The 14,127-nt window shown below is 33.2% G+C and overlaps 1 protein-coding gene across 1 annotated transcript; it reads left to right on the plus strand.

Annotated features, from left to right (window-relative positions):
- The first annotated feature begins 3,406 nt into the window (after positions 1-3,406).
- On the plus strand, positions 3,407-4,520 carry LOC127129977 (putative homeobox-leucine zipper protein ATHB-51). The gene is made up of 3 exons (XM_051059068.1): positions 3,407-3,503; positions 3,893-4,167; positions 4,251-4,520. The coding sequence occupies exons 1-3, from the start codon at positions 3,407-3,409 to the stop codon at positions 4,518-4,520; spliced, it is 642 nt and encodes a 213-aa protein (XP_050915025.1).
- Positions 4,521-14,127: the final 9,607 nt, after the last annotated feature.

Here is a 14,127-nt window from a genome sequence, read left to right on the forward strand (position 1 = left end):
TACGTATTGTTTTGAGGAAAAAGGAAAGAGAGACAACCCAGGATTTAAAGAAGAAAGAGAGAACACCATTGTTGTAGAGCTTAAAGTTATTGTTGGAAATCCAAGGTAAGGGGGAATTACTCTAAATATGGTGTTAATTGGATGACGGATAGGGAGAAGTCCTTAATCTCCATTAGGTTTTACTTTATTCTCTTCCATTGTTGATGTTTATGTGTTCTTGAGAGAAATCTGTGATAATTATGTTATAATTGTTGTTGAATATATGAAATTTGTGCATGGTTTGATTACTGATTTTCGTGTGTCTCTGTATGTGATAATCGATTGAGTTGTTGTTCATGTGTATGTATGTTTTCGAGTATTATGAGCATAACCTTAAATTCATGAGAAAATGATGAATTTGGTGTATAATCAGTGAGTATATATATGATGTATTAATCATGGTACGATAATTATATGATGTCTTCTGTTTTATTTGGGCGATTGGGGGTCCAAATCGGAGCTTTGATGGGGCTTTAATGATGGAATCACATTTTTTAATTTTGCAGGTCTGAGCGATCTCGCTCAGCGAGGATGAGCTTCGCTTAGAAAGTCGCGGTGTTTGCTTAGCGAGCGTGACATAGTTAGGGTTATGGTTTTTTGTGAGTCACGCTTAGCGAGCGATTCTTCGCTCAGCGAGCAAAGTTTTCGCTTAGTGAGCGTAGCAGTGCAGAGTTACTGTTTTTGGCTCAATTTGTCTGTCTGTCTCTGATACCAACGATTGTTTGTTGTTGTTTGGTCGTGTTTTAAAAGATATATTGATATAATTTAGTGATATGTGGATGTTTGTTTGATGTGTGAATATATGTTGTGAAATGTAAGTATAATTATGTGAATTTTTGTACATACTTGCTGATAATTGTTGAGATGCGCAGTTCAGAGTGAAAACTACTAATGATGCGTTAAATGTGTGATTGTTACATACAGATATGAGGCTATAATCATTGTTGTGTTGTTGCCATTACATGATTGTTTACAGTTAGATATGGGGGTTGTGATCATTGTTGTGTTGTTGTCGTTGCATTATTGTATAACATAAATCATATGTTATCGTTGTTGTGAAATAGGCGATTCACAAGTTCAAATGTTGAGACTAGTGACTTATTGCGAGTTCATATGAGGGGGCTTGGGTTCAGATGTTAGGACTCGGTTCGTATGAAGAACCTTTGTGGAGTTGGCACCACATGCATGAGTTAATTCGTTGTTGCATTACATTACATAAAAGTTATGCATATGAGTTGTTCTAGGTGTTGTTGGACAATTATTATATTGCTTTATGCAAGTGAATGATGTGAAGGTTGATGTTTTTCCTTTATTCTACCCTTGCATTCTTTTGCACCATTATATATTTTGAGCGTATTCTCACTCCTTTATTTTGTTTTAGGTGTTTTGTGCTCCTTATTAGGGTATAAACAGGTAGGTAGATGAATAGCATCATTAGAGCTGAAGGATGACATTAAGGTTATACTTCTTTTTTGGTTTATGCGTCTTTAGATTATCATTGCTCTGATCTGTAACACTGGTAGGACGGACGTTATGTTTTGTTTTATTATGAGTATTATTGTGAGATTACATTTTATAACTCCTACAGATTGTGTGACACCCTATATGAAATAATTTTTTATAACTGCTTTATTCCTTATGATTTCGAGTAGAGGTTTTAGGGTGTTATATTAGTGGTATAAGAGAAGATCGGTTCATCCATCCAAGCTTTTGTAATATTGCTTGTGCCCTAGTATGTGACATGCGTATGAACATTGTCGATACATGTTTCTTCTAATAGTTGTTTGCTCATGTGCATAGATATGTCGGGAGGAAGAAACGACCAAGCTATTGTTGATGCTTTGGAAGCGATGGCTCAAGCGTTGCAGAATCAACAAAGTGCAGGTGATGAGTTCCGTGGATTGGGGAAGTTTCAAAGAAACAATCAGCCACCCTCCAAGGACAGATATGATCCAGAGGGTTCACAGACATGACTCAGAGAGATTGAGAATATTTTTCGAGTGATGACTTGCACTGAAATTCATAAGGTACAGTTCGGTACTCATACGTTGTGAGAGGAGACCGAAAATTAATGGAATAATGCACATCAGAGAGTGAGTATTAAGAGTTCTTTTTAAAGGAGTCTTGGTGTGAGGTTTATAACATTTTTTTTTGTTGATAAATATTAAAAAATCCTCTAATTAGATAGAGGATCTGGATGTATCATTGAGTTAGTAAAGAGAAACCAGAATCAATATTGTGTGACATTCTCTTTTCTATTAACTTTTACATTCCGTACTTTAAGATTTCTGCTTATTACTGAGTATATTTTTAAACCAATTAAACAATCATAAATTCGTTTCCGTCAAAATAAGAATTTAAGAAATTAGCGCTTAAGCTAACAAAAATCTGAAATTCCTAATTCACCTCCTCTTATATTACTATCTAGTATTTACATTTTCAATCTCGCTTTCATGATCGATATCCATTTTTGTCGAGCTTTAGCGTTACTTGCTGTGTAAATGTCTTGTGTAAATGTCTTGAATTCGTTCTTTTAGTTGAAGGTTAGAGAAGAGTATTCTCAAACTGTATTGATCGAGTCTCTTTCGAAAGCCATGACTATGGATCGAGATTAGGCTCTAAATACTATAATAAAAATAGAAAGAATGATGATGAAATAGAAGAGAGAAGAGAGAGAAATATCTAATTGTTTTTTGTTAATTTTCAATATATATAAGTTAGTTACATCAATTAGAGAACTGAGTATTTATACATCAATAACTAACTTTTACTGATTCAACACATTTAGTTACAAAACTAAAACTGAATTATGGCTTAGACTATAGTTCCTCCAATATACAACATGCAAGAACAAGAACAAAGCATGTACTAAGTTTTTATTTATTCATTGAAGAAACAAAAATTATACTTATACATGTATAATATATGAACTCAAAAAAAGGGTTTGAACTCTTTAACTAAAATTTACAAGTGAATGGATAATAATATAAATAATATGGAATGTAGACTTTGACTCAAAAAGACTGTATAATATAAAAAAAAGACTGTTTTGTTTTTTCTTGCGTGTGTCAGTGTGTATCGAGTTTTGAATTTGATGGATTTCATGACAGTGTCAAGGTGTAATAACAATAACTGAAGGATTTCAACGAACTCCAGAGGTTTAAATTTGTACTTTAATCAGACTCGAAATTCAATTTTGCAGCCACTGACTATACTGCAAACCTGTCTAACTAAACGCCTAATTACTATGTACTGACTGCAGCACTCACTAAGTGGTCCATGCATATTAACCGACTAAAAAGCCCATAAAACAGACACACTTTGGGTATGGAAATTGAAGGGAAGAAAACAGTACGAAAAGCTTAAAATGGATTGGAATACCGAGTCCACAATGCCCTTTGTTCCTCATCCAGACTCTTCTTTAAGCTTCTTCTACAACAATAACATCAGAAACCCTTATTCAGGTAAGAAAACTTTAATCTTCAAATCATTGAAATTTATACTCCAATTTTAGTCACATATAAAGAAAAGCATATATATTTGAAACATACACATATATATATATATATATATATATATATATATATATATATATATATATATATATATATATATATATATATATAAATATACACATTCAAAAACACTCGCATGCATGGTTTTAAATTGCAGTTGTGTGGTTGATGTGACGCGCATTGCATTTGCTGCGGTGTGAATACATATATGCGTATATATAAGTATATATTCAAAAACACTTGCATGCATGGATGATTTTAAATTGCAGTTGCGGTTGTAGTGGTGTGAATACTGATTAGAAACATGTTATAATTATTTGTCTATGTCGGAATATTAGGAATGGAAGTGAGTGACATGAATACTAATGGAAATGGTTACCTTGAGAATAAGAAGAAGAGACTGACAAGTAACCAGATTGATTTTCTGGAGAGGTGCTTTCAAGAAGATATGAAGTTAGATTCTGAAAGGAAAATGAATCTTTCAAGAGAGTTAGGGCTGCAACCTCGTCAAATTACTGTTTGGTTTCAGAACAGGCGTACTAGGTTGAAGACTAAGCAACTTGAACATTCCTATGATGTGCTTAAGCAAGAGAATCAGAAACTTCGAAAAGAGGTAACTAAAGCTCTAGTTTTTCACACATCTCTCATGTACCTTTTGCACAATGCTCATTTGATTAATCCTTTATTACTGATCAGGTTATGGAGTTGAAGGAAAAACTAAAAGAGAAAGCTCATTGTAGGACACAAACATATGGTGAAGAGACAATACAAAACATATTAGAAGGGCTACCATGCAGAAATATAGAAGGAGAGACATATCCATGTTTCAATAAGACAGAAACAACAACAAGTAGCATTCAACAAGCTGCAGAGGGATGTGCCCACAGTTCTTTCATTGTTGAAGATTTTGACTCAGTTTCATTGTTTCATGAATGTCACTGGCCTAAGTTACCTTACTATCCTTAATCTACAATAAATGTGAAAGTTTGAAAGAATTTAAGTACTCTCTATTTCTAGTTCAGTTAGTGTTAGTGTACTAGTAGTTAGGTATTGATTGTATGAAGACTGGCATTAGGATCCATTATAAGGATTGTAGTTATGAATAATGAGTTATGATGCACTATTTTGTAAGAGAATTTTTAAAATATTTAACTGAAAAATTTGCAAAGTTTGAATAGTTAATATTAACAGTTGCATTATGATCAAGATTATAAATAACGGTTGCGTTGCCCCATCTTGGAACCTAGTGGGATTAGGAGTAAAGCATCCTGAGGTTGGTGCATCTCGTTGGACGTGGAGAAACATTTTGGATTTTCATTTCTTTCTTTGGAGGTGTTTCTTTTCTTGTCTATGTTGAAGAAATGTTTGGAAACCTATAGAATATGAGGAGGGCCAATGATCTTTCTTTCGATTGTGCTTTCTAGGGGCCAACTCTCCCCCATAAATGAGTAAGGCACTGTTAGCCTGAGCGAGGGGATACATAGTAAGCATAAAAGTTAAGAGTATAACTACACTTTTTATCTGCTTATTCTCTATGGTTTATCATGTAGTTGTGTCTTGATCAACTCTAGATTGTGGTAGTCGGGATATTAATCACAACATTGCACAATACAATTTGATTCTATTTTCATTGTAAAGAGAATTTTTAATTTAGAATTTTACAATTATAAAAGAATATTTTTACGTGTTTTGTAATTTCATATTCTAATTTTAAAAATTTCTCGTGCACAACAGTGTTGTAATAACATTTTGTGGTCGTAAAAGTGTTTCACGACTCTAATGACATTTTTTAAGATTGTAATAATTTTTTGCGATCATTTTGCAGTAAGGGGTTATTTATTTTTAAAATATTGATTATAATATATTTTATTTATGGTCGCATCCTTGGGGTGAAAGGTTCTTGGCGCAAATTTGAGTCATGTGAATGATGAATTTTAAATTTTTGCTATGCAATTCTATTTTAACCTTAGAACATTTTTCAAATTGGAGTCCTGTGAAGGATGAATTTTGAATTTTTGTTATGCAATTCTACTTTCACATGTTGCCTACAAAAATATTACCAATCACATGTATTAACAAAGTTCTCATTTGGCCAATTATTAGGCAAATCAAAACATGCAAGATTTTATGCACATTCTTACAGACGTTCTTCTCGATAGGTCTCATCTTTTAAACAGAAAGAACATATTGACCACCATACATCAGAACACAATGGAGCAAGTAAAGAAGATGTTAAAAATAAGGACCACGTTAGATAAGGAAACCAGTTGCATAATAAAGGAAATGTCCCATACAATTTTTACTCCTCCTATTTGCCATAAATGGGTAAAGAGTGGAGACAATTTTCATCCCTTAAAGGAAGTATCACCAAATATCATAGAAATCCCGCCCACACTAGGGCACAATGTGCATCAAGAGAACCTACCCACATAAGAGTGTCACATCTCGAAAAATATAATCCTTCGCGATGGTCGCGGAAAAAATGATTAGAACATAGTTGCCACGTAACTTTATTTATTCCAATGAAGGAAAGGGAAAATAACGATAAAACCTTTAAAAAAGAAAATGGTGGTCATTGCAACCAAATTCAGAGTTTGGGAGTCGATTACGCAAGGGAAAAATATTAGCACTTCTCGTGTCTGTTGTACTCAACGAATACCTTTTAGTTAAATTTGTGATTGAATATTGGATTATGTTAATTGTTTTCTTCGACCGATTAAAAAGGAAAAGAAATGGGTCACAAAAATGATTTTATTAGGGTGTCTGACAAGATTGCGAGTTTTGCTCCTACGTATCCTCGGATACAATGAGGAATTCAAAGCTTCGTAGTTCGGGGTGCTACAGTTTGTTGGTTTGTTTATTTTAATGTACAAGAGTTTAGATCTCATTCTAACAATTAAACGTTGCTTCTGCTCGCAATTGGAGACTTAAAGCGTTTATTTGTATCACATTAGAATAGACTAAATAATGTTCTTTTTGAAAAGGTTTTCGATCGCACGGGGGCAAGAAAAAGATAGGTTTAATTTGTTAAATATTTTGTTGAATGACGATTTCTCGAATGATCGAGTAAGGGAACTCGTATCCAAACAATCGATGAGAGGAATTGAAGACTCTTGACCATCTCCATTTTCATCCTTAATTGTAAAAGGATCTAGATAGTTGTTAGTATTTTGAATGAACGACGAATACTCTAATGGAAAAGTAAGGCAACTCGTATCCAAACATTTGGGAAAGGGAATAGAAGGATCTAGACCACTACCTTTTTCGCCCAAGTTATTACGAAAAAAATTGATTAAGTTTTAGTTACGAAGGAATGTTTAAAAGTTTTTTAATGGATGATGATTGCTCGAATGGTCGAGTAATGGAACTCAAATTCAAACAATCGAGGAGATGAATCTAAGACTCTAGACCATCTCCTTTTTCACCTTTTGAAATGGTGTTTAAGTATGGCTAGCGTATTTTAGATAAACAATGAATACTTGAATGACCCAGTAAGGAAAACTGTATCCAAGTATTCAGGGACGGTAATAGAAGACTCTAAACCACTTCCTTTTCGTCTAAGCTATTGTGAAAATGATTTGGATTTGAGTGAATAAAAGAGATGACAATTGTTCGACTAATCGAGTAAGGGAACTCGTATCCACACAATTGAGGAGAGAAATCGAAGGCTTGAGACCATTTCCCTTTTCATCTCTAAATGAAATGGTGTTTAAGTATAATTAAGTATCTTGATTTGATATAGATAAAATACTCGATGTTGATCAAGGTTTGATTCACGTAGATGAGAAATGATATGAGGTTCTTATTAAAGAAAAATGTTTCATGTTGACCAAGTTGATTTTTTTAAAGGATTGATTTTATTTGTGAAGGTTAATGAGTGTTAAGCGATTGATTTTAGTATGGAAATATTTTGGTGTGATTTAAAAAAATGTATTTGATGTTGATCAAGCATATTTGATTTTAGTATTTTTGAAAGATTAATTTTAAGGGTCATTTTATCTTTTTGGATTAACAATTATGCATCAACTAAAAATACAATAAAGTAAACTAAAAAAATAAAGCAATAATAAGTATTATAAAAAAAGATAAAAGAAATAATAAAAGGGAAGGGGACACACTATCAATCCAAGAGGTAAAAAAACTAAAAAACTAAAAAAAAAAATATAAAAAAATAAAGAAATAATAAGAAAACAATAATAAAAAAAAGACAAAAGATAAAAACAGCCTGAAAATTGGGTGTGTAGCTAGGAAAATGCTCTAACCCAAAGGAGGGTCCTCACAGGGGTGCGCTGAGCAATTAGGAGGTGTGTGAGAAACTTCATCTTCCCAAACCCAACATTTGGTTACTATTCCGGTAGCAACAAAAATGGAAGAAAAATGTTCCAACGCAAACGTAAAAACACGATAACTTTCTCAATTTTTAACGATATTAAACAAATAAATAATGAAAATTTATTTACTCGATCTCAGGAAGACAATGGTATATATAGAATCAACAAATAAAAAACAAAAAATTTCAAAAATCAACAAAAATGCAGCAACATATATTTGCTTGATTTGACCATCTTATCCATCATAATGATAAAAGAACCATGCATTCATGCTTGGGGTGACGTTGGAAAGCTATTGGGTATATTATTTATGTAAAACAATCATCAATTTACATTATTTATGGTCAAATGACGTCAAGCATAATTAGGGGGGGGGGGTGACTTGTGTTATTTAAAATTCGCGATTACTTTGGTGATTTTCTCAAATGTGCTTAAAGATATAGTAAATAGTAGTGGAAAATAAATAAAAAATTAAAAGAGATAAGGGTTAGAGATATTGCACTAGAGAGTTATCTAGGTTTGGAAGAACGTTGGTCTAGTCCTCACCCCAAGAGGTCTCCTTGAGATTCTGACTATAACTTTGAGATTTTATAGGCCATGCCTATGAACCTTAATACTATACGATCTTGAGATTTTTTATACAGGTTTATCCCCAAACAAAGATATCTTTTACCATGGGCTTAGCTAACGAACCTTTTAGGAGATTTTCAGGCTTATCTTAATAACCAAAATATAACTTTTTACGACGAAGTTCTAGAAACCAAAACAGAGATTTTATGAAGTGTTTATCTCATGAACCAAAGTCAATCTCTCAACAGTATCACACTATTAACAATTAAACAACTGGAACAACCACTTACAAAACTCTTCCTCACAAGAAAAGTTTCACTAAAAAGCACTAAGTCAACTTAAGTGACAAAGAAATATTTCTAGAAAGAAAGAGAGAGAATATAAAGATAAACTCCAAAGAAATTGTAAAGATTTGGAAAGTGGCATGAAATTAAAGGGAGACAAGCCTCATTTATATAGGAGTTGAAAAAATCATAAAAGGAAATAGTCCATAGGCGGAATTGATGAGCCAGTTAATAGGCTTAAGGCCCAGTTGATCCGATGGCCTGTTTTTAATCGATTATTTTACCCAATATGGAAATATTTTATAGAGAGTCATTACAAGTCATTAAGGTGTTGTCCTAATTATTTTGTTAATCGTTTAGGCTCTCTTCTATCGATTGGCTTAATGCTCTAATCAATTGGCAAGTTTAAAAAAGTTTTCCTAATTGATTGGCTTGAGTCCCCAATTGATTAGTTAGTTTAAAATCCTTTTAAATGATAATGGACTTCTCTTTAATCACTTATCTTGGTTTTGAATTTTTTATAAAAGATATAATATGATTAGAAATGGAATTTTAAGTGTGTGTGTGTGTGTGTGTATGTGTGCCTGCATGTATGTGAGTATGTGTGTATGTATGTGTGTGTAATGTATGTCTGTATGTGTGTGTGTCCGTGCATGAGTATATGCGTGTGTGCGTGCGTGCATGTGTGTATGTGTATGTTTGAGTTTCCTTGGAACTTAAGAGTCACTTCCATACTTCTATAAAACTATGGTCACTCATACATATACAAACAAACACAACCTAGCGAGCTTTCACGTTTCCTCTCTTTCACTACACTGAGGCATCAAGATTCTTTGCCAAATACATCGGTAATATAAGCACTTCAACCTTGAGTCTCTTTTATTGACGAGGCTTGAGATTCATTTATAGTTGGGTCACCATCATCAAAGAGTTGAAAGTTATTGCCACTGACATCAACGTCAACATCAACAAGTGTAGTCGGCATCAAAACTTCAAAAGGATCTTCTATGAGATTTATACCTGTAAGCACATAGATCAACATTCTCCTCATTTATGATGATGACAAAAAATATCTTAGGGAGGTGGTAATATACACAAAACCCATATATTTGGAGTGGTTAAACTCCCTATCAATTTAGAAGAGAGTACACTTTACTCCCCTTGATAGTATACTTTTCCCTCTTTGTCAAAATAAAAAAAAGGTGGAAAAAATGCTGCATTAAAAGAAAATATGCAAACATTAACACATATATCTCATGGCATTGAGAGAAATAAATATAGGCATATTAATCCATGCATGATTTGTTTAATATTCCAAACTCAGATCTTATGAAAAAGAAGTTCTCCTTAGTAAGTGGTTTAGTAAAAAAAATATTCAAGTTGATTAGATGATGTTACAAATTCAAGTATACTTAAATATGTTTTTCCCGCGAGTGAAGGGTCAAGTTTTTTATGAGGTTTATAAAGCTAGTGTTGTCACATATTATAAGGATGACCCCAATATTAACACCATAATCATTGAGTTGTTGTTTCATCCAAATAACTTGAGCACACCAACTACCCACAATAACATATGCCTCAACTATGGATACTGTGACACTTGCTTGTTTCTTGTTATGCCATGGGACAAGCGAGTCCCCAAGTAAGTAAAACATACCACTGGTACTTTTCCCACCCAATCTGCACCCATCAAAATCGGAGTCGGTGTTGCCAACTAAGTCACATTATGCTCTCGTAGGGTACCATAAACCCATTTGTTGTGTGCTAGTTAAATATCACATAATATGTTTGCTCATGCTGAGATGTGATTCCTTCGGGTGTGCTTGAAATAGTTCACACATACATACAACAAACATTATAGAAGAACGAGATATAATTAGATATAGAAGACATTCTATCATACCCCCGCTATTTTCTTTCTTCAACAAGTTTTCCATCTTTGTCCTTGTGAAGGTTGCACAAGCTTGACATTAGAGTTGCTATTACTTTGGACTTTTCCATATCAAACCTTTTCAATAATTCTTTATAATATTTGGCTTGATTTATGAAGGTTATTTCTTTATTTTGATGGATTTGAAGTCCTATAAAATATTTGATCTCTCCCATCATTGACATCTCAAACTCACTATGTATAATTTCACAAATTTCCTTGCACAAGGATTCATTAGTAGCACTGAACATGATATCATCGACATAGATTTAAACTAGTAAGATATAATGTTCAATTTTCTTGATAAAAAGAGTTTTATCAATTGTCCTCATTGAAAGATGTTTTCAAGCAATAATTTTCTTATACGAACATATCAAGTCATAAGAGCTTGTTTTATTCCATACGTCGCTTTCTTTAGTTTAAAACCATGGTGTGAAAAGGTCGGGTTTATAAACCTCGAAGGTTGATCAAAATATACCTCCTCTTGGATGTCTCAATTTAAAATCACACTTTTTACATCCATTTAAAGTATTTTGAATTTCATGATGCAAGAGAAAGTTGGCAACATCCATATGCCTTCTAATCTAGCTACATGAGCATATGTTTCATCAAAATCTATTCCTTCTTGATGACAATCATCATTACGTGATTTTTAGGAAGAAATTTGGGTAAATTTGGATGAAGATTGGTCAAAAACCATGTTAAAGTGTGATAAATTCAGCAAAAAGTCAATACAAGGAATATACAAATGTTGGTGTAAGCCCTAGAGGCCAATACCTTTGGTACTTGCATCGAATTATTTATTAATAATAAAAGGCTTTTTCTTTATTATGTTTGTTTAATAAAGTCCCTAGAATAGATAGTCCGTTTAATGTATCAAGTGTGACTTAATCATGACATCACATTAAACATAAGGACACTATTCTCAAAGTATCCGTAGTCGAGCTTTATTGTGAAGTGGGATAACATTAAAGCATTAAGACTATTATGTATATAGACCGATGATCACATCTCATGGATCATGGATAAGGAGTTATCAAGTCTTAAACGAAGGTATGAATATTAAGAGTAATATTTATACTAGATTGACCCGCTATGAGAATACTATATAGAATGTTATGCAAAGTGTCATAAGTTATTCTCATGGTGATAATTGTAACACCCCTTTTTATACCCCAAAATACTTAACATACAATCAGAGTGAATAAGCACGCATATAAACAAAAGGGCGTCACATCGACGTTTTCAAAAACTAAAAGCTTTCAAAAACCAACATCATTCATCATCAATATACAATACACCTGGTCATTTAAAATAACACATTTCAAATATCATGAATATACAAGTATATGCGTTCGCAGCGGAAAATAGTGAATATTCATGTATTTCATAAAATGATTCATGTCCCATACCATGATCATCTCTCAATAACTCAAGATAAAATAAAATCATATCCAGACTATTTGGCATTATGGCCTCTCAAAACAGCAAATTGCAATTAAACGTGTTCACAAGTAATAACATAATACATGTCCAAATAAGATATGAGTTCTATACTACTAATCTACCCAGTGTTACATGACCAGAGCATTGACTCACTACCTAGTCTCTAAGCTAAAACACGGAAACTCTCCGGCTAACTCTCGAGTGAGCTACCGTCCACTTACTTCAGCAATACTACTCTTGAGTATCTGCACGATGCCCATGTAAAGGCAACATTCAAACAGAAGGGTGAGAATTCGAATCATTATGAAGAAGTATAATAAAGCACAATGATTAAATCAACAATTAAAGGAATTCATCACACCTTGTATAACCATGTAAATAATATTAACCAATATTTATTTCACATGTTTCAAGCATACATCAAAACTCAAGGAGTATAATATTAAAATCCAATGCTATATTCCCAAATATACACATAACCATAATTATCACATAATCACATATTTTACCAAGTTATTTATCCAAACATCACCAACTCAATTACCATATCTCATACACACATAACAATCACATCAATGCATATATTCAATTATCACATAACTCTAATGTGACTCAATGCAAGACATGTGACTCTATGCATGTGGTACCGTAATGTGAACCCAACGTTTCACCGCTTTCCGATTCAATATCTAGAATCCAAGCCACGCTTCTGATCCGAACAAGATCAAAGCCACTACGTCTATTTCCAATTAAGGATCAACGTCTGCTACGCCTATTTCCATTTAAGGATCAACGTCTGTTACGCCTATTTCCATTTAAGGATCAAGGTCTGCTACGTCTATTTCCATTTAAGGATCAACGTCTGCTACGCCTATTTCCATTTAAGGATCAATGTCTCCTACGTCTATTTCCATTTAAGTATCAACGTCTGCTACGCCTACTTCCATTTAAGGATCAACGTCTGCTACGTCTATTTCCATTCAAGGATCAACGTCTATTACCATGTCAACCCATAGTTTCACCGCTTCCACCATAAAGCCGACTATGCCATGAATGAATGTACAAATACCAACAATATATGCAATTAAGATCATCTCTACCATCTTAACATTCCACATATAATCATAATTCAACTCTATGAATTATCCACCAATGGTACGTATACACATTCATAACAATATACTATTCACAAATATAGGCTAATTATCAAATACGCACACTTAGATTTTATTTCAAAATGGTTACAGCATTTAAAATCCTTAATTTTCCCTTTTCAATAGTGGTAACCGGTTAACGCTTTTGGGGTAACCCGTTAACCCGAAACAAAATTCAATATCTGGGCAGATTTTTCAGCATGTAACCGGTTAGCACATTTTGGTTAACCCGTTAACACGAAAACAAAATTCAATTCCTAGGCAGATTTTCAGCAAGTAACCCGTTAACACATTTTGGTTAACCCGTTAACACGAAAACATAATTCAATTCCTAGGCACATTTTCAGCAAGTAACCCGTTAACACGAAAACATAATTCAATTCCTAGGCAGATTTTCAGCAAGTAACCCGTTAACACATTTTGGTTAACCCGTTAACACGAACACAGAATTTTTCTTAATGTTACCATTACTGTAATGAAATTTAATAAACTAAGTGGTTTCTCAATCTATCCCTCAATTTCATCCATATATCCATTCCAAACGCAATTAAACATCACAAATCAAAGATTACTCATCAAAACTTAACAATTTCAAAACCATAAAATTAGGGATTTCAACCTAAACATATTTCTACCCATTGAACCAATTATACTAACCCATAATAATAAGGATTCTCCCCCTTACCTCTTCAATTTTCTGGAAATCCTAGCTTCTCCCTTGTTCTTCCCCTCTTCTCCTTACTTTTTCCTCTTTCTTTCTTTGTTGCCTTGAAATGACCAAATGAGTGCTACCTCTCACTCTCCTCACCTCTTATATCCTAGTATTATATTTGGGCTTAAGAAATGATACCTCTAATT

Source organism: Lathyrus oleraceus, chromosome 3 (assembly GCF_024323335.1).
Source record: "Lathyrus oleraceus cultivar Zhongwan6 chromosome 3, CAAS_Psat_ZW6_1.0, whole genome shotgun sequence".
Classification (NCBI taxonomy): Eukaryota; Viridiplantae; Streptophyta; class Magnoliopsida; order Fabales; family Fabaceae; genus Lathyrus; species Lathyrus oleraceus.